Source organism: Aquarana catesbeiana, linkage group LG02 (assembly GCF_042186555.1).
Source record: "Aquarana catesbeiana isolate 2022-GZ linkage group LG02, ASM4218655v1, whole genome shotgun sequence".
Lineage (NCBI taxonomy): Eukaryota > Metazoa > Chordata > Amphibia > Anura > Ranidae > Aquarana > Aquarana catesbeiana.
This window is the reverse complement of record NC_133325.1, coordinates 551,431,309-551,453,890: the sequence shown is the minus strand read 5'-3', so window position 1 is coordinate 551,453,890 and position 22,582 is coordinate 551,431,309. Positions and strand designations below refer to the sequence as shown.

The 22,582-nt window shown below is 41.0% G+C and overlaps 1 protein-coding gene across 2 annotated transcripts in view; it reads right to left on the bottom strand.

Annotated features, from left to right (window-relative positions):
- Positions 1-7,750: 7,750 nt before the first annotated feature.
- The window catches only part of PRICKLE4 (prickle planar cell polarity protein 4), a 33,977-nt gene continuing 19,145 nt past the window's right edge, over positions 7,751-22,582 (bottom strand). For both annotated transcript variants that reach the window (XM_073615928.1, XM_073615929.1), the window contains exons 4-7: positions 19,246-19,383; positions 16,397-16,603; positions 12,801-12,987; positions 7,751-8,719 (exon numbers count right to left, since the gene is read on the bottom strand). In XM_073615928.1, coding sequence (XP_073472029.1) covers positions 8,136-8,719; positions 12,801-12,987; positions 16,397-16,603; positions 19,246-19,383 — 1,116 coding nt within the window. In that variant the 3' untranslated portion in view covers positions 7,751-8,135. The remainder of the gene's footprint in view (positions 8,720-12,800; positions 12,988-16,396; positions 16,604-19,245; positions 19,384-22,582) is intronic.

Sequence of the window (22,582 nt, the reverse complement as noted above, 5' to 3'; positions counted from 1 at the left end):
GGGGGCAATCGGAGTTAAAACCTTAAATTAGGTAGTATATGGGGGTACCTGATGCTATAAAAACCTGACAGTGAACCTAAATAACAGGCTAACTAGCGTCACCCGCAACACTAATACAGCGATCAGAAAAAAAGATTGCTTAGTGACACTGGCGACAGGGGGTGAAAGGGTTAACTGGGGGGGGGCGATCAAAATGACACCAATGCAGTGACACAGTACAAAAAAAAAAAAAACTGCTATTGGTGTCACTGTGACAGGGGGGTGATTTGTATGCCTATTTGTACTGGTGTTAGTGTGCTGTTGGTGCAACTCACTCTGATGTCTTCTCTCTTCGGGTGCTGGAACAAAAAGGCTGCACACGGAGAGATGACATCACTTCCTCTGCTTCTGTTTACAGTTTCAGAAGCAGAGGAAGCTTCTCATTCATCAGGAGCGCTCATGAGGCAGAGGCCATGAATCAGTGGCCTCCCCCTCAGGATAGATCGCTCCTGGAACGATGCCGACCGCCTCGGGCACCGGGGTGGGTACGGGTACATTACTCTGGCTGCCCGTACCATTCTGCCAACGTATATCGTCATGAGGCGGTCGGCAAGTGGTTAATTGTTCACATTTGAAGCGCCACATTATTCTTTTTCATGTTTTTATACACCATATGTCTAGTGGAATGTTGGCAGCCTATTAGGCTCTATGGGCAGTTTTTTTTTACTTTTCATACAGGTGTATGGCTGAACACACATTCGATTCGCAGGAAAATAGTGCAGAGACTTTTTTTTTTTTTTCCCCCGGACTGGAATCGGATCGCAACCTGATTCCTGTGTGAGTTTACAGTTTGCACTGCGATCTGTGAACTGATCTGGGGGTGTCATTAGCATTGTATTGACACCCGCAGCGGTTCGCAGAGAGCAGTGTGAACTGCCTGCAGGAGAGATGCGATGCGGGAACCAGCGCTGGAATTCACTCAATGCTTAGTTTCATGTTGAGGAGTAGGTGTTAAATCACACCACAGGTCGCACAGTTTACTGCCTACTTCTGCCTAGAGCCCTTTTTAAAGATACTCAGACGCTTCCTCCTGTCCTTTTGCCACAAGGACTTCACTACTGGATGGTATGCACCCGGTTTGCTGTGTATTCCTACTTGGCCACAGTTACCATATATTCCACATGCAGGCAAACAATCAGTCTGCCGAAGGCCCACACAAACGCTCAAACTCAGATTGACAATGCTTCCTTTGAAATGGAGCAAGACCCAATTTTAACAGCGGCGCCTGCATCCGATTCTAGTTATATTTCAGGTATGTGACAAGCAGCCTACCTGACTAAGGCCCCTTTCACACTTATACAACTTTAAAGTCGCGCGATTTTACTGCGATTTAGTGGTGGCTATTTTACCGCGATTTGGGAGCAGTACGACTTTGCCACAACTTTGGCATTAACAAATGAAAACATACAGTAGTTGGTATGAATCATGAGGGGGAACTCTGCGCCAATTTTTAAATAAAAAACTGGCGTGGGTTCCTCCCCAGGGGCATACCAGGCCCTTAGGTCTGGTATGGACCTTAAGGGGAATCCCCTACACCAAAAAAAAAAAACCCAAATCGATACCAGACCCTTATCCGTGCACGCAACCCAGCCGGTCAGAAATGGGGGTGGGGATGAGCAAGAGCCCCCCCCCCCTCCTGAACCGTACCAGGCCGCATGCCCTCAACATGGGGGGTGAGTGCTTTGGGGCGGGGGGGGCCTGCAGGCCCCCCCCGCCCCAAAGCACCTTGTCCTCATCTTGATGAGGACAAGGGCCTCTTCCCGACAACCCTGGCCGTTGGTTGTCGGGGTCTGTGGGCGGGGGGCTTATCAGGATGTTAACACACCACATGTTTCCCCCAGCCTCTCACCTCCAGTAGCGGCCCCCAATGGGCCGAGTAGGGCAGATAGATAGTATTATGGTAGAGAGGATGGGTTTCCTGGAGTGATGTCCATGAATCTGGCTCTCCGTCTCTCCTCCCGCCACTCACAGCAATCCCAGAATGGTAATCAGGAAAAAAGGGAAGGCTCCCATAGTGTAGTAGTTTAAAGTAAATTTATTATGACAAAACGTAGTAACTTACATTCAAATAAATAGCGAGCAGTGAATACTGTGTTGAGCTTCCGGGTTCGGCCGTCCCCGAGAAGCGTTGGCACCTGGCTCCTCCTTCCCTTTTTTCCTGATTACCTTTCTGGAATTGCTGTGAGTGGCAGGAGGAGAGACGGAGAGCCAGATTCACGGACATCGCTCCAGGAAATCCATCCTCTCTACCATAATACTATCTATCTGCCCTACTCGGCCCATTGGGGGCCGCTACTGGAGGTGAGAGGCTGGGGGAAACATTTGGTGTGTGCACCAAAATCTAAGTAGAAGAACAGCACCAATACTGTTAATTTACACTTCATTTCAAGACTGCTTGTGTGGACACCAGAAATCACATGTGCATGATAATTACTTTTGGTGGACTGAATTGCACTATTGTCACTTTTTGGACGACACCTTTTTACTTGGGATGTTGGGTGTCTGTCTATATTTTTATTGCAGAGATGCGCTTATGATGATATGACTGCACAATTATCACTTTCTGTGTAATCTAGCAATTTTGTATATATGTCTATGCGGGGCTTTTCCTCGCATCCTTAGTTGCAGTTCGTTTATATATGATCACTATTATTTTTGCACATTGGGTCAGTTTTAAATTCAGAATATTTCTTTATTATTTGCTACACCTCAGAGAGGAGGAATTTATTTACATTTTTTCACAATTTCAGCACTAGGAATTGTCTTTTGCACCTATTTTTGTGGCTATAATTGCAGCCACATCATGTTTTTTAAGATTATTTTGTACACAGTGTCACCCATCATTATGTGTTTTGGTTAATACATCAGGAATTGCACTTTGCACTGGGCACTTTATCAGTCTATGTTTTCCCACTTATTATTTAGTTTATTGTCACATAGGAATAATACTGGCGGCAATTTCAAGATTTAAGCATGGTGCATTCATCAGCATAGAAGCTCCATTATTTTATTGTGCTAGGAACTTATATATAATTCTTTTTGGAGTAACCGTAAGGCACATTGCCCACCCCTTTATTTGCAATAGGAGATTTATATGTACAATGATTGGTACAGTAGTGGTGGTTTGGTACTGGATGATAGAGTAGCGCCACATATTTTATTTGATTTTAATACCCTCTTCATCAGAGCCTCAGCCAAAGCTAGACCTATGACTTTCCATAATCTATCCAAAGGGTTGGCTACACCGCTTATATATGGACTAAGCTCCTGAGCGCAGGAGATAGTTGTGTTGTCAGACTCCAAAATGCCTTACCCGTACTCCAGTTCCTCCATCTTGACCTTATCCCAATATGTACATTCTAGAACAGATGGACCTAGAAGGGAAGGAAGAGGACCCAGAGAAGTTAGAGCAGGCTGTGGAAGATTTCTCATTCCCAGACTCCTATACATCTGAGCTTTTAGCCTCACCCAATATGTGTGACAAATATGATATGCTCACTTATGCTTTTGCAAGCCTCAGCATTGTCCTATTTGAATCTCTTTTCTTACCATTGCCCTTTGGGTACAAGGGGACCTGCTAAATCTAAAAAGACTGAGGGAACCAATTGGGCACCCCGACTAGGTCCTTCCGTCCGCCAAACAGTGCCTCCTGCTCTCTAAACCGTTCCAAGCAGAGCGTGAGCCAATACCAGCTCTCTTCACCCCAAACATCATACACAGACAAGATGTGAGGTGAAATCCAAAGAAAATGGCTGTTTATGGAAACCCAGACACATACTTTATACCCCACAGGAGGACATTCCCTCCTGATCATATTAACCTAACAATACAAACTGTACACAGTAATATAATTAACATAACTAAGCAACAGCCAACATACTATGCTACCCCCCCCCCCCCCCCCCCCCACAGTGATATACTTAACATAAGCTAATTAACTAGGCACTTAAACAAGTCTAGGTGGAGGGGACACTACTAGCAGACAGACCAAAATAATAGGACAATGGGAATACACACCGAGGAGGCACATAATGGGGAAATGATAAAATGGGCCAAAGAGGCTTACCAGCTTAATATAACAGACTATATAGCAGGAGACCTACTTACAATAAACACGTTATGGCAGGGGACCCTAGTGGTTTGTATGGAATACATTAATATCTACTGTCATTGTGGGTTTGAGGCATAGAGGCCCCAAATATGGAACATCCAGTTCCGAGTCTGAGTTTTGCGGAGACATGAACTCAGAATCAGAAACAAGACCACTCCACAGATCCCCCAAACATATACCTCCCAAAGAGTAGTGTTCCCTTAAAATCCAGGGCCCATAGTCAGTGGGTAAGAGGCTTGCTCCTAGTTCTCTCCAAAAGACTCTGTCCCGGGTGAGTCGCTGTCACAAAGACTGTTTACGAACAAAAAACATTGGTAATTTATGACAACCTGTTAGCCCAAAAAAGTTTTTCGCTCCTGAAATTGCCAAGCTCTAGCCAGTGGAGGAAGTGATAACTAAAATGTTGTCTGTTCTAGTTGATGATCCTGCAATCTCAGTCTTAACAAAAATCTCCAATAGGACGAAACGTACGTCGGAAGGCAGACGCGCTGACGTCATCGTTTCCAGTTTACAGTGAATGGGTGTATGCAGGCCGGCCGGCTGATTGGTATCATACGCTGTTTACTCGCTATTTGTAGTAAGTGCGTTATTTTTATCTTTCAAATAAATTGCTTTATACGGATTCACACTATGGAGGATATACTTTTTATTTCCCTGGGTGTCCATTGCTGAATAATCGACCCTTCTATTGGTGGGTTTCGGGTGTTCCTCCTCCATGCCGAGATCGATGTTGGTGTCCCCACGGAGTGGATTTCGAACTTAAGCTCCATTATAGCTTACCTCTGGTAAGCACATATTGTTATAGGTGGTGGATTTTGTTCACGAGATGCTTTTTCACTAAAAGTCTTCAATCACTATCGGTGGATTTGTTTTGCACTAAGGACTGCTGATTTCCTGAGCCATTTCTATTGTCACAGACTTTTTGGATTTCTGTCACTTGTCTATTTTGAATTAAGTGCTTCACGATAATTTCTGATATATCAAGATATCTGATTGGTATTGTGTTGTTACTTGGGTTCACAGATGTGATTAATAGGGGAATGCAATACATTTTCTGAGTTATTTTGTGTATCCATTTATTTTAATTTATTTTAATTCAATTTAATTTATTTACTTTTTTAGCGCAGTTCTTTTTATTGCTATACTTACTTGATTCTTTTACCTGAGGATTAGGACTGCAGCTTGGGGGGTGTAGGGAAGCGCGGTATTTTATAATTTAACAAAAATCTCACTGTACCGATTGAAGATGTTCCTTCATTCAAATATTCTTCAGATAGGAAGTTTTTGAGACACTGTTAAAGTTTCCCTTTACACTTGCAGTTCCAGCTCTGCAACTAGCTTTTGCTGCTATTTTCTGACTAACTGGACTAGGGCAATGAACAACCAACATGAGCCCGTATTGCAGGACTGTGCTTTAACTGAGCAAGTACCCTCTGTTTTGTGTGGATGCCCTAAAACCAGTGTAGCGTACCTGACTGGAGGCTGAAGTGACGAGCGTAACCAACACTAAAAGTTCTCTGTGAAGCACTTAGGACATGAGTACTGCTCGTAGTGGCACTGAATAATGCTGGCCATACACTATACGAAAAATCGGCCGAACACCTTTTCGAAAAACGAACGTTCGACCGTGACCGCAAACGATCGTGCCATCATATAATGACCAATAAATTGTTCAGTGGACATGAATAAATAATTTTTTGTTAGTTTTTTTACATATACCTAGTGCAGACAGTTCGGACGGGAAACACATTAACCTTGCAATTTATCGTACGTTCGGCAGAAATTTTCCAAACTTCCCGTTCGTTTTTTTCCCACAAAAACGCCACAAACGATTATCGATTTGTGCCCATTAACTTGCCGAAAAACGAACGAAGTGTCTATATGAACGATTTTTCAGCCGATTTTTCGTATAGTGTATGGCCAGCATTAGGATAATGATCAGCCACCTTTTATGACAAAAATAAAAGCGTTTATTAGACCACAATGGTCATGGGAAACAAACCGTACGGATTAAAATAAAAATGACTAAGAAACAATCCTTGAGAACTGTATGTATATGTGTATGAGTACCAACTTCACTTTCTCCCATTCCAAATGCCCATGGCTAGAAAAGCCTACTTGTCTCTGGATGGAGATGGAATCGGCAACCACGTGGCTGGTCACACAGGATGCCGATACGGACAACCGTGGGGTCTGCTGCTGGAGAGGTAACTTTCAGATGTTACTCAGGTCCAGGATAGTTGCAGGCATGTGTTAAAGACACGGCCGCTAGGCAGCCGGCTGAGGATGACATCACAGCCTCGCACCAGAGCCTGATGGGCGCGGGGATATGAGGGGATGGCAGATGCGACACAACCAGGCACCTGGGGATGACATAATGGGCAGTGCCGAGGCCGATGGCTGTAGGGAGTGAAGGAGATAAAATTCTCACGTAAGCCTGTTAGGGGGTCACCATGACAACACGTTTCACTCAATGGAGCCTTGTCAATTCACGTGACTGATACCGGAACCGCAAGGCTTTTAAATAGACTAGGAGCCAGAGAAGGGAGGAGGGCGGCAAGCTTATTATGCAACTAACGCCTCAGGGTTGCCTCTAACACCTCCTTCCATTTTGTTAACCCTTTGTACTCCTATAGATTCAATAATGTAAAACAAAATAATATAAAAAATGTGACAAATTTGTAAAAAACTATATTGTGAGTACATAAATTAGTATACTTGTCATAAATCACAGTACAATTTATATGCTGGTAAATATTCTCTAAAGTACTAACAGCAGGAAGAACAATAAAAAAAAAAATACAAATTGTGTCACCTGTATCGCTATATTGTTAATGCTTTATCTCTATCATAGTGAAAGACAAAAGGAAGGGGGGGGGGGGGGATGGGGTAAGTAACCAAAATTTGTATCCAATCCGCCATTATAAAGGCCATTAAAAAAAAGTTAGAACCATATAGAGTCCCTAAGCAGAGCTGACTGTATGATACCATATATACATTTATATGCTATGTGTCTAAGCAGCATGCAAGTGTGTGTTCCTCAAATGGGTAAAAATTGGCCAAGATCCCTAAGTAATGCCAAATTCTGCATTTATAAAAAGGCCCAAAACTATTGGTGCATATATGCAGATGCGCTCTGTTACAGATCTTTCTGCTATGTGTCTTGCAAACTCCTCTAACTCTGATTAGCCAGGGTTATTAAGAACTATCTTCAGCATACAAAAAAAGAACAAGGAGTCCTGAAAGTGATAGTTTGGCCCCCAGAGAGCCCAAATCAACATAATCAAATCTGTCTGAATTACATGAAGAGACAGAAGGATTTGAGACAGCTTACATCCACAGAAGATCTGTGCTTACTTCTCCAAGATGTTTGGAACAACCTACCTGCCGAGTACCTTCACAAACTGTGTGCAAGTGTACCTAGAAAATGGATGCTGTTTTGAAGGCAAAGGGTTTGATTTCTCTTTTGTTCATTTACTTTCCAATTTGTTAAGTGATAAAAATAAACTATTTACTCTTCTATTCCATAGCCACAATAGTCAAGCCAACAAGCTTATTAAGACTGTTCTTGCATAGGCATATAATTATAAAAGCATTCAGTCAGATTTTTTAAATCCTTTATTTGTTTTCTGTTCTTTGCACATACTGGCACCAAAATCTGATCAATAATTTTAGTTATAAATATTTGTACAGAATACAGTAAACTTTTATGCAATTCATCCTTTCAGTGATATATAAATCAAGGATAAAAATCTTATACAAAAAAGCCACTTCAAAAAAATATTCACTTGCAATTGAGGGAAAGAAAGAAATTTATATTTAGCTTATATAGAATAGGTATGCTTTTACGGGAAAAAAAAAAAAAAAAAAAAAAAAAAAAAAAACACCACACACATTTTACAAGTAATGCCCACATAAAACTGAACATTTAGCAAGAAACCTGATAAAACGTCTTCCCATCTGGTTACATAGGGGGTTCCTTCTTTTATGACACTTTACAGTTTTTTCTCCGTTGGCGTCTTTTTACGGAGTTGTTTTTGAAGTGTGCTGGTGAATCTGTTCCTCTGCTGAGTGAATAATTTGGGATTGGCCTTCCAAGAAAAAATCCCTCTGGCTCAGAGTCTGATGAAGAACATGATGTTTCGGCTTTCCCTTCCAGATCATATCTGTAACCTGAATGCCAGGAACTACTTGTCTCGCTGTCAGTTTCACTATACAGTCTTGGTAGCTCTGTTTGACACCCATTTATTGATGATTCCTGTAAAGTGGGGTTCAATCTTCTACCTTTATAATCTTTCACCGAGTCATTCCAGGTTCTGCAGTTTAATTGACATCTGCTCCTTGGGGAGCTACTCTGGTGACTTGATGGTCTTGTAACACTTTTCTGAGATCTGAAAGTGCAGTACATCTGAGAGTCATAGGTTAGGCAGCTTTGGGAGCAGTAAAGATGATCTTTGTGAATGATAAACTCTGACCTATGGAGTGGTGCCCTGCAACAGGAGCAGCAGAAACAGGACGGCAGCAAATGCCAGTACTGCCCTTTTAAAGTCATAAAGTCTTCATTTGGATCTGTAGGAAGAAACCATTTACAACAGATTTGAGTATGCTTGCCAGTTGGCATGCTACTATTGCAGTAGTCTAAATTAAATATTTTATACATTCCTTATAGGCAATTTAAAGCAGTATTAAACCCAAAAGCAAACATTTTATATTGCACCTTACCAATTATTAGATGTGATGGCTGTATTAGTTTTCTTTTTAAACTTTCTTTCCTTTTTCACCCTGCGAATCTGGCCAGTAAGTCAGTAGTTTTTCAAAAGAACAAGCTGTCTTGCAGATATAGCAAACACAGAGATGAGACAAACCATTTACCACTGACGGGCACATACAAAGCTAAAAAAATTTGCAGGTTATACCCGGGTACCGTTTTTTAGAGCCGTCTTTAAGACCCCTGATCCCTCCATAAACAGTACCTCTAACCCCCTTCTACTGTCACAAGGGATGTTTACATTCCTTGTGACAGCAATAAAAGCGATCAGATTTTTTTTTTTTTAAAGGGACAAAAAGAAAAACATTTTTTTTTTTTTAAGCCGCCTCCGTCCCCCCGTGCTCGCGCAGCAACGAAAATGCATACGCAAGTCACGCCCTCAAAAGTAAATCTTCAAATCACACATGTGAGGTATTGCCACGATCGTCAGAGTGTGAGCAATTATTCTAGCACAGGACCTCCTCTGTAACTGTAACCTGGTAACCGTTAACATTTTTTAAAGCGTCGCCTAAGGAGATTTTTAAGTACCGTCTGTTGCTATTCCATGAGTGTGTGCAATTTTCAACCGTAACATGTTTGGTATCTATTTACTTGGCATAACATCCGCTTTCACAATATACAACAAAAATTGGCCTAACTTTACTGTTTTATTATTTTTCAATTAACAAAAGTGTATTTTTTGCAAAAAAATTACGTTTGAAAGACTGCTGTGGAAATACTGTGTGACATAAAATATTGCAACGACCACCATTTTATTCTCCAGAGTCTTATATATAATGTTTGGGGGTTCTAAATAATTTTCTAGCAAAAAATACAGTGTCAAAAATGGACTTGGTCCTTAAGTGGTTAAACCAGCTGTTTAAAAGGAGGGAATGGGGGGGACAGAGGACACTGCTATGGGGGTGGCGCTGCCCATAGCAGTGTCCTCTGCCCCTTTCACATTACCTCCCACCACCGTGTCTTCTGCCCCCCAGTAGAAGGGCCGGAACCTAAAAAAAGGTAGGGGTCGGCAGCGCAGGGACCTGTTTGCAGTCTACCTGTCACTTGCCCGTAGACCAGTGGTCATCAACCCTGTCCTCAGGGCCCACTAACAGGCCAGGTTTTATGTATTACCTTGGGGAGATGCAGACTAGAATACTGCAATCACTGAACAGCAAATGATATCACCTGTGATGTATTTCAGTTATCTTGCAAACCTGGCCTGTTAGTGGGCCCTGAGGACAGGGTTGATGACCACTGCCGTAGACCACGATTGATGGGTTGCTCTAAATTCTTCTCAGGCTGATTGCTATGAAACAAAAAAACAGCTAAGTTGCAAGGAGACACTGCTCCAGCCCCCTCACAAACATGCAACATGGGGCCCCATCTTACTAAAGCAGAATTCTCGGTCACCATGTATGATCTTTTCCACATACTACCACCACTTCTGGAAACCATGGGTGCCATTAGTTATAAATGGTCTTAAAACTACTACTACAACCCTTGTGTGTGTAGAATGGTACGCACATGGGAAATGGGACAGCACTCAGGAAACCTTAAGGGTTTGGGATCTGCTTCACATCTGTCATTAATAGAGACGTTTTGACTTTTCTTTAAGTAGATTTTTCATGAGGATTCTGAAAGAATTTGTTTAAGAATACATTTCAAATCAACTACGGGTAGGTCAAGTTGCCATAGTTGTGGCAAGTTATCACAATCCATCATGGAAGCACAGTATCCTATTTGTAGGCTCCACAGAAATTGCAGGAATCAAGGGATTACTGGCCTGGTCCTAATCTGATCCCAAACCACGCCCTGGGGCCAATATGCTCATCATTCTAGCCCTAAAGGATATTTCCCAATGCCACAAACGTAACTGTTTGACCTAAGCGTTACACCATCATGGTCAACAGACTTTTAAGGGCTGGAGATTGGTCATCCTGCTCATTTCTTTTGATTGTGTTCATTTCAGTTTTCATCTTGCCATTCCCAATATGCCAATAGGATGTAGCCAGTTTTTAGCCTTACATGCATGTATTATATGCTTATTTTCCAAGAAAAACATTTGTTTTTAAACAATTATAATAATACTTCAACCACTTGACCTCCAGAAGGTTTAATCCCATTCATGACCAGGGCATTTTTTGCTATTCAGCACTGTGCTACTTTAACTGGCAATTGCGCAGTCATGCAACACTATATGCAAATGAAATCATTTTTTCACACACTCTACAATCACGTGAGTTAGTTCTTACCTAGTTTAATGATCGAGACCGCCATATGAAAACATATTCCCATTCCTCATCCTGCAACCTTCCTTGGATTTGCCAAACATAGTCCTTAGTTCCTGCAGATATTGGTTTGGCCTTGTACTGTATGTCCTCTACCAAACACCTTGGCTCTCTGTCCTTTGTGAGAATGGAGCTTTCTTCTCTCCATTGCCCCTGGCAGCTATAGTTCTGTCTTGGCTCCCTCCATTTTCTTTTTGGGAGCCACCTTTTTTCCTAATTGACCAGCACAGGCAACAGGTCTACTCATTATAAAATACCATGAAGCTGTATAAATTGGCAATATTAGGAGAGAATGTAAAAGGTATTTAGAGCAAAAGATTTGAAAATTTTGTTCAGCCAGTTTTCTGATTTATGCACCTCTACCACTCTTCAGACATGCAGTACACTTACTGTACTGTCTGGTTCAGCAATTCAGATTCCTCTACATCACTTCCTGCATGCTCATCGGAAACTGAATCTGCATCATCTTTGTCCAAAGAGAGGAGGGGTGATCCAGGAAGCAGTGATGCTAAACCATAGTAGGATGAGATTTCTGACTAGCAAAGTGTGTGTATAACCAGCTGACAAAATTACAAATCCTTAGCAGGCAAGTCAGTAAAAACACACGCAGTGTCCGATGACAGATCAGTGTTCCAGGCTGCTGCCAGTACCATGTGATAACTGTGACCAGTCACAACAGATCACATGGCAAATGTGCACATGGCATCTATTTATACCATTCATTGTGTACAATTGTGTTGATCTCTGCGATTGGTTACAGCGATCACATGGTACAAACAGGGCCAATCACAGCCCATCTGTACTGTGATTAGCTGTGGTCAATCACAGCTAATCACGCTATACAAATACCTTTAATAAATAAATCACAATAGTACACACTCAATGAATAGATGTCATTCATAAAAAATGGTTGCTTATAACGGTGATTATAGTGTGTAAAAAAAATAAAATTCTGATCACCTTCACAGAGTAGTACAGTGTTATTATGGTAACACTGTATTGCTCTGTCACCTTCACAGAGTAGTACAGTGTTATTATGGTAACACTGTATTGCTCTGGTCACAGTATGTAAAAAAAAATATATATATACAAAACTACTAAATACCTGTGACTGTCTACTTTCCAAAAAGGGGTTGGGGGGGTAGTTGTATGGTTCTGGAATTTTCAGGCCTCAGGAAATGAGATATCAGTACATCAGGATTGATCGATTTTCAGACACACACTCCATCGTTTGTGGACTATAAAAAACTTTCCTATAGACTAAATAATATACATGGATTTGGATTATTTTTACCAAAGAAATGTAGCAGTATATATTTTGGCCTGAATTTATGAAGAAAAAATATTTGCAAAATTTTATAACAAACAAATAAAAACACATTTTTTCAGTCTTTTTTCATGATTAAATACCACCAAAAGAAAATGATAAAAATTTCATTTGTGTAAAGTGTTGCTTGACCAAGTAAATGTCATTTAAATAGTAACAGAGCTGAAAGATGAAAATTGGCCTGGGCAGGAAGGGGGTGAAAGTGTCCAGTATAAGTAGATAAAGTAGTCTGTAGGTTTTGTTATCATGTCACCTTTGAGTAAAAAAAAAAAGAAAAAAACTTACCAACAGGTTCACCACAGCCCTCACATGTCTCGGCATAAAGACGCTGAAAGCAGCCATTGCAAAATGGTCTACTACCTCTCATTACATATCGGCCCCCACCAAGCACCACCTCGCACTCCCAGCAACAAAAGTGTTCCACGTGCCAGCAGTGACCTTCAGCTACTGTACATCTCTCTGTTAGAATCAACTACAAAAACACAGAAATTTAGAAATGGCAGTTATAAAAAAAGCAGCAGACATGACAAAAACAGAAGACTAGCAAAATACCAAATTAAATGCATTCACATAAGCAAGGACCATGAATACCCAAGTATGTTTGGATCAGACAAAAAAAACAAACACACACACACACACACACACACACACACACACACACACTAGAATATTGTTAAGTTGAAAAACTAGACTAAGGCCGGCCATAGACAGATGGAAATTAGGCGAGTTCAGCAGGAACTGGCCAAATTTCGATCCGTCTATGAACAGGCTGGTTGTACTGAAGTCGATCCATGGATTGACTCCAGTACAACCAGCCTGTTGGGTTTTTTCGTGTGATCACTGCCAGCGACTATTGCTGGGAAACCTCCCGCTGTCAGAATACAATAGCACAGTGGGTGGAAATCAATAAATTTTCTTTGTGTAAAGAATGGCTTGCTTTAGTTAACAGTCATCTAAAAAGGTACTGTCAAACCTTGAGACACTACACACGTTGGGTAAACATTAGATTTGCAAGTATTTTCAAAGTGTTAAAAACTAAATTCCAGTAATTCAGCCAGTTTGTAAAAAGTGAAGGCACAGTACACGCCAAGTCCAAGGAGCTGCATGACATCTCCTAGGGCTATCTCTATTATTGATGACAGGTTTGTGTTCTGCTGGAAACTACACTTCAAAAGTTAGGGGCTGTGAGAGGAGAACAGCAAAAGGCACATATTCTCTGCAGAGAAAAAGGAATGGAAGGAATGCTAAATAGATGGAAAGAATGGAAGGAGTTTAAGAAAACGCTTAGATATGCAGAAGTGATGGGAAGAGAAGACTAAAAGGAACAGTAGTAATGGAAAGAAACGGAGAAAGAGGGGATTGGGAGGGGGTAGGTGTGGGGGTGGGAGGGGAATGATCATGTAGGGTTGTAAATATATATATATATATATATATATATATATATATATATATATATATATATATATATATATATATATAGTAGGGTTGTAAAATATGCACATCAAATGTTATATATATATATATGAAATGTTATTTTTTGTATGTGGATATAATAATCTAAATAAATTGAAAAGAAAAAAATATAGCAGCTATGACCACTCCTCCCCTCTGCTGCCCATTCAGAGAAGCTATTGTATTTTCTGAATGTGTTCAGATAATACAAAAGCTTCTGTGAATGGGCAGGAGGAGGGGAGGGATGGGCGTAACAGCTGCAGCGACTCTCCTGTTTAAGATACAAATCTGAGAAGGATCATCACTCTCCCAGAACTACAGTGATAGCTGTTCCAGGAGCGCTATAAAGCTGTCGTCAGATATAAATACTGGAGAAAAGCCCAGGAGGTGTCCTGCACCTCGCTGGACTTAACTCATAATGTGCCTTCATTTTTTACATAGGAGATGAATGTTCACACTCTTTTTTTTTTTTTTTTTATGTATTTGTTTTATTGTGTGAACAGGTAAGGGGGCCCGTTTAACAAGGCTCTGCATAGCATGGGTAAAGAAAGATGCCCTCCCTGCTCCACATATCCAAGCCTACAAGGTGCAGAAAAGACAGCTGTTGTGCGATGAATATGGACCATTTTAGTCTTTATGCTTGGAGTGCCAGTCTTTAAAGGGTTTGTTTAAGCAAGTTTTAAGAAAAAAAAAATTTTAAATTTTACTTACAACAAATAGCCAGCACATTGCCAATGTATCTCCAAAATGTAATGGAGGTCAAAATGCAAAAATGGGCACAAAAAAAAGATAAGGGGGTACAAAGTATCCAGTTGTGACAATTTTTGCATTCTGACCTTATTTTTATTTAATTTTTTTGTAATTGAGAGATAATATGTCACAGTTTATCAAACATGGCAGATTGCTTCACTCTTCTCTGGTCTGCAGTTGAAAAAGAAACTATGTGTAAATTTTGTTTTAAACAATAGCGTATTAAGGAAAACTTCTCCCTTCATTAGGCTTCAGCAAAGATGCACATCGTAAGATAAAGAAAGCCTGTGCCGGTGTCTTGCTGAGAAAGTTCCCTCGGCGGATAAGTTCCCCCCCTGTACTGCGCAGGCGCAGCGCCTGCGCAGTACGAACTACTGTCATCCGCCGGTGATAGACGAAACTCTAACTTTTCAATCAGCTGTACACGGCGCCTGCGCCCTAGGTCCAGCTTCCTTCCCCACCATCCAAGTGGACCTAGAGGGGGAATCAAAAAGAGCCGAGTGAAGCGAGGCCGTGCCCGAAGCGTGGCGAGCGGCCTTCTTACAGGCGCCGTGTACAGCTGATTTTCAGCTATTCTCCTTCGGCTATTTCTGCCGGATCCTACTGCGCCGAGCGGAACTTTCTCGGCAGAACACCGGGAAATGTTTGATGGATGCCATTGTTGAACATCTGCTGATAATGCTAGGTACCTAGCAGGCATGCTAAACCTGTGAATTCAGTATATTGAGTCAGTGGCCTAGAACAATCATGCACTTTAATTAACAAGCCAACTCAGTTATAGGTGAAGGTAGACTGGTTTGTGCAGTCCAAACCGAGCCCTCATGTTTACAGTTCCACAAGATGAGTGAAGCAAACTTATGTCAGATTGATTCCAGTATATCAGATATCTGCAATATTAAACCATAGCCCCTGATTTCGAGGGACTGTCCACGATTTGGAACAAAGTTCCTCTGTCCCTCTTTCCTCCTCATTTGTCCCTCATTTTGGTCTGATCTATATAGTTGAATATAAAATGCACTACTTATCAAAAAGTGTTTTACAGTGGTAAACCCATTATCCAATTTCTAAATTGCCGCATTTGTACATTTCAAAAGCCAGTATAAAGGAATAGTAGTGGTAAAAAAAAGCATTTGTGACTGTAATCAATAATTTGTTTTTGTAAAATTCTCCTTTTAAAGGGGGAGTGGCAGCAGGTGTGTCCTATGCCCACATACTTTTGCTAACAGGTGTCCCTCATTCCCATCTCAGAAAGTTGGGAGGTATGATTAAACAATAGGTTTGATAAGTTTATTCTCTGCTTGATAAAGTGAATTCCTTCCCTTGCTATTCAAAACAAATAAATAAATGGCTCTGCTGGCCTACCCTGGATCAACCCTGTAAGAAATTTAAGCCTGCAGAGGCAACACCTCCCACTTGTACTCGCTGCATCACTCTGGCTGCCACTGAATGTAACCTCCATGAGATAGTATGGGGTATTGTAAATCTGGGCTTTCACTAGCCTTAGGATTTTTTAATAACTAGATTATGAAAATGGTAAAAAAGAAAAAAAAACACAATGTGTTTTTTTGCTTATGTACATCACAAGATATATTTTTTAAGTGGTTTCTAACATTATTAGAAACCATTCATTCATTGGAACAATTATTTTTTACATAAGGAAATTCCAGACTTCACAGTACCTGGTCACAGGCTGCACAGCGTGATCTTGTCAGTTCTGCATGATGACGTCCACAGTAAATTCTGCTGTCTTGCAGGAAATAGATAAACTGTGACAGTGGCAAGTGGCATGTCTCACAGACAAAACATCCAAGGTGCCATTGAAAGCCTTCATCCTGAAACCTTTCTGCGTGAACTGCAATGTCACCCACCAAAATTTTTCCACCACACTAGAGACGACAAAAAAAAAAAAAAAAAAGGGACAGAATACTGATTACATACTAACTGTGCTTCGAATCATTTTATAGCCACATAGTGCATACTTCATCCCAGAACAAGAGAGCATCCCGCCCGCCATAAATTTGTCTACACGGCGGGCGGGAGGCAATTAAAAGAGTAACTCCACTTTTGTGGGAAAAAATATTGCAAATAAAAAATATAGCATTTAAAATTGTGACACAAGCCATAATGTAATTTAATATTATCAAAAATGATCTTTCCTAATCAATCTGTAGGTCTGTAATTTTATGTAAAATTAAATGCAATGTGGCAACCTGGAGGTTTTCTGTACACAGTTGGTGTACAGAATGCGCCCCCCCCCCCCCCCCCCCCCAAAAAAAAAATGTAATTTCCTGCTTTTGTGATTGACTCTCTGATTTTCCTAGTCTGCACCAAAATACAAGACAGATTTTAGCCATCCTCTGCAACAAAATTTCAGTTTTGGCAAGAGGCCCCTAAAAGGCTAATCACTTCTAAAAAGGAATTTGGACCCTGCCACTCTCCTCATTAGAGGACTGAATGTCTCTAGTATAGTAGATAGTCACATTCCTTTGTCAGCAAATCAATTTATGAAACTTTTTTGAAATGTGTTTTTCTGTATTTTTTTGTTTTATTATTCTCTCTCACTGTTAAAATAAACCTACCATTAAAATTATAGACTGATCATTTATTTGTCAGTGGGCAAATGTACAAAAATCAGCAGGGGGATCAAATACTTTTTTCCCCGCAGTGTACATATCCCATAATCCCTGGGCTTCTCCATCTAATGCTCTTCAGTTGAGAAAGCTAGCTAGACAATAATTAGATCTGCCAGACATAAGTGAACAGAGCATTCACAGATACAGAGAGAGTTCACTGCAGTTGGAAGATTTTTTTTTAATTGCATTAGCACTCTGATATTTGTGATGTAACACAGAGTAGATGAAAACGCATGCATTCGTTGTGGTGACCTAGAACAGGAAGTTGTGTTATCCCTTTGGCAATTAGGACACTCATATGTAGTAAACCATAGACATAGGGGTTAATTATGTGGGCGAGTGACCGTGACCTTATAGCACCATATCCCTTAATGAAAACTTGGGGCCAGTTTGTTCGGACTTTAGAGGTGGTCAATATAAACAATTATAGACTTGCAAAATATAACATTCAAGGTTTATTCAAACATAAAAATGATCTCATGTATTCTTTTTGTCACAGCGGTGTACAGGTGTAAATTCCCAACATGTTTCCCTATTTAGGACTTCAGGGGAAGGAGCCAGAGCCTTGTGGGCGGCCAGTGTTTACACCACACAGAGCCTTATGCCTTTCTAAAGCTGGCTATGATTTTTCTGACGACTAGGCATCCCTGTGAGGTTTTGTTAAATTTTACACATCTTTAGTACTCCTATACCCTCTGTGATCACATGGAAGCCTGAGGTTTGATACCATTCTGAGACTTATTATTTTTTTCCTCATTAACTAATTGATGTCAAACTAGGAATATTAGCGGTTATCATCTTCTTAACCTGAAGAAGCCCTAAATAGGCGAAAAATGTCGGGAATATACACCTGTACACCGCTGTGACAAAAAGAATACCCAAGATCATTTTTATGAGTATACGTGTTTTTAACATGAAATATTTTTTAAATCATGTTTGAATAAACTTGGACTTTTATATTTTTCAAGTCTATAATTGTTTATTTTGAGCACCTCTAAAGTCCCAACAAACTGTCCCCACGTTTTCATAGACATAGGGGATTGATCAGCTGACACCTGAACCCATCGTTACAACATAAGGCAAAAAAAACCCTCAGGGAATATAACTAAACCAATATGTATTTAAACAATAAAAACATTTTAAAAAGTGTACAATGCCTTTAAGTCAAAATGGTACCCTTTTAAGTAAAGCATGTTGCACAGGTAACTTATAGATCAGCATAATCATCCAAAATAGGTTTGCATTGTAATGGCTTTTTCACAGCAACAGATGACATTCCATAATCCATAGCAAGTATGTCTATTTTTTTAAGCAACTCACTTTAAAGTTAGCTATAGTCATTATAATTATACTCGGGGCTTGAGTACAAGGCAACTAACATGTATGATCCTTTTAATTAGTCACCGTTGGAGGAATTGTAGGAATATAATGATCTAGAGCCATATTCTGGAGTGGCGACCTTGGAAAATCCCTCCACAGCATATCAAACATTGTATTCTTGCTGTACACTGTTCAATTGCACGACAGTGGGAAGTATTCTCAACAGCAGCTGCGTTAGTCATGGAATTTCACGAATCACTAAACACAGAAAACAAAAAGGCCTGCAGAGAATGCATTGTACATGCCAACACTTAAATAAGAAAGCAAGATTGTAAGAGACACATTTAACTAATGTATAAAACTCAAGGAAATCAAGCTCAATGAGGTTACTCATAGCAATCGTTCGCATTCTGTACAGGTATGAGAGTGGAAACAGGTTGCCAATAGCAGCCAATAAGTTTACATTATCAACCCAGCCTCTTCTGTGGCTAAAAAGTATATACTGTACTATGCAGCATTATTATATGGCCCATGTGCAGCAAGTACTTTTTAGAGCATCTTCTTTATTCACTTACCCTCATGCAGCAACTGTCAGGAGTGTCAGAAGTGACAGGCACAGTAACTCCGTGTCTCATAGAATGATGTCTCCGATAGGTACTGAGGCTCCTCAGCTCTCTCCTCTCTAGGTCTCCCAAGCCTGTGCAAAACTTTTCCTATTTAAGATCAAATGAATGATAAAATGAATATACTTATGTAAACAGCACAGAGACAATAGAGATAAGCTATGTGAGAACAAAACAAACTATTAAAAAAAATACATAACTATAAATCAAAAATACAAATCTTACTGTGAAATTTATTGCTATGAAGTCACTCCTCCCCCCACAGCATGTTACAGCTAGTTGGATGATAAGAAAAGTTTTAGGATATCACAAGAGCTTCCTCTGCTTTTTTCTTGGATGAGCTCTGCCATTAATCAGAATGCTGAACTGAAGGCATGGACGTTACTTTTGCCATTGTGATAAGTTACACTAAAAATCTCATTTATGAGATATCCTTGCATTTAGAAATCTTTATGTTTTGAATCAAATTAAGCTCTGATATTGTGTCTATTAGTGTTAAGGGGAAAAAAAAATTCCAATAATATTTATTTTAAATGTTCCTTATTTTACTAAATTAGAACCTAATAAGAGATGCAGCATCTCACAAAAGGGAGTACACCCCTCATGTTTTTGTAAATATTTTATTATATCTTTTCATGTGACAACACTGAAGAAATTATACTTTGCTACAATGTAAAGTAGTGAGTGTACAGCTTGTATAACAGTGTAAATTTGCTGTCCCCTCAAAATAACTCAACACACAGCCATTAAGGTCTAAACCGCTGGCATCAAAAGTGATTACACTTCCAAGTAAAAATTTCCAAATTGGGCCCAATTAGCCATTTTCCCTCTCCGGTGTTATGTGACTCGTTAGGGTTACAAGGTCTCTGATGTGAATGGGGAGCAGGTGTGTTCAATTTAGTGTTATCGCTCTCAGTCTCTCATACTGGTCACTGGAAGTTCAACATCACCTCACCTCATGGCAAAGAACTCGGAGGATCTGAAAAAAAGAATTGTTGCTCTATATAAAGATGGCCTAGACCCTGAAACTAAGTTGTAGCACAGTGGCCAAGACCATACAGAGGTTTAACAGAACAGGTTCCACTCAGAACAGGCCTCGCCATAGTCGACCAAAGAAGTTGAGTGCACATGCTCAGCTTCATATCCAGAGGTTGTCATTTGGGAAATAGACGTAAGAGTGCTGCCAGTTTGCTGCAGAGGTTGAAGGGGTGGTGGTCAGCCTTTTAGTGCTCAGCCGCACACTTCATCAAATTGGTCTGCATGGCCATCGTCCCAGAAGGTAGCCTCTTCTAAAGATGATGCACAAGAAAGCCTGCAAACAGTTTGCTGAAGATAAGCAGACTAAGGACATGGATTACTGGAACCATGTCCTGTGGTCTGATGAGACCAAGATAAACCTATTTGGTTCAGATTTTGTCAAGTGTGTGTGGCGGCAACCAGATGAGGAGTACAAAGACAAGTGTGTCTTGCCTACAGTCAAGCATGGTGGTGAGAGTGTGATGGTCTAAGGCTGCATGAGTGCTGCCGGCAATGGGGAGCTACAGTTTATTGAGGGAACCATGAATGGCAACATGTACTGTGACATACTAGCATGATCCCCTCCGTTTGGAGACTGGGCCACAGGGCAGTATTTCAACATGATAATGACCCCAAACACACCTCCAAGACGACCACTGCCTTGCTAAAGAAGCTGAGGGTAAAAGTGATGGACTGGCCAAGTAGGTCTTCAGACCTAAACCGTATTGAGCATCTGTGGGGCATTCTCAAATGGAAGGTGGAGCAGCGCAAGGTCTCCTAAATCCAACAGCTCTGTGATGTCATGGAGGAGTGGAAGAGGGCCTCCAGTGACAACCTGTGAAGCTCTGGTGAACTTCATGCCCAGGAGGGTTAAGGCAGTGCTGGAAAATAATGGTGGTCACACAAAATATTGACACTTTGGGCCCAATTTGGACATTTTAACTCAGGGGTGTACTCACTTTTGTTGCCAGCGGTTTAGACATTAATGGCTGTGTGTTGAGTTATTTTGAGGGGACAGCAAATTTGCACTGTTGTACAAGCTGTGCACGCACTACTTTACATTGTACAAAGTGTCATTTCTTCAATAATGTCACATGAAAAGATATAAAGTATTTACAAAAATGTGAGGGGTGTACTCACTTTTGTTAGATACTGTATGTTTATAAACAAGTGAAAAGCCCATCTGTCAGAAAAATGAACAAAAGAAAAAAAAGTTCTACTCCTGTAGAAAAGTTCAAAAAGTAACACCGCAAAATGCTTAATAAAATCCCCCAGAAGACCAAAATGCAAATGGTCCCATGCTTATCTGTGGCCCTGTTGCTAAGCTAACATGGTCAATAGCTTTACCCCAAGCCCCCCCCCCCCACTGCTCTGAACATGTTGCTAGCAAGGAGATGAATAACCAATGAGGGCTGATTGACAGTACTTTTTCTGCCAGCAGTTGCATGCGGAGGATGAGCGCTGCCATTTAGCACAGCAGGGGACAGGGTCAGCTCTATGCATTATACAAGCGCAAGAAAAAGTTTAATACTGTCTGGCTGTGTGATGTTTCTGCTGGTGCTGTGTAAGTTTACAAGCAGCTGGCAGATAAATCACAGGTAAATCACCCTGCCAGCACTGAATGATCTTATTGCTTTTATGAATGAACAGTAGTGCTGTCGGGGCTGTGTGATCTAGCTGCTGGCAGAGTGTATGTTTACTAGTAGCCGCATACACTGCGCTGGCAGCTAGATCACACAGCAGGACTGTTCTTTCACAAAAGTAAAAGATAATTCAGTGCTGACCGGGTTGTGCGATTTATCTGCTGGCTGCTTGTAAACATACACAGAAATGCAGGAGGGTAGGGCTGTGCCCAGGCCAGATTTTTACAGTGCAGCCCAGGAGCCTGGGCTGTGAGCTGCAGAGCTTCATAGAGCAGTTAGAGGCCTGGTCTGAGAATTAGTGAGGGTGCTGGAGCTGCTTAAAAGCTCAATGGCCTCTAGGAGAGAACGGAGCTGTTTGGACCAGGAGCAGCTGATCAAAGCATAAGCAGAGAGGAGCACCAACAGAGGAACCTGCACTAACCCTGTGGAACTACAAATCCCAGAGATTACATTGTATTCCCATTGTGTGAAATCCATTTTCACAGAGAGGGGATGTGGCTATAGTGCTGGCCTTAACTCCCCCATAGTAACCTCCACAAATTGGGCTTCAGCGTGGAGTGGAGCAGCAGACAGCACAGATTGTAATTAAAAATTGTCTTTTAATACATACCAGGACCTCAGATCAAAAT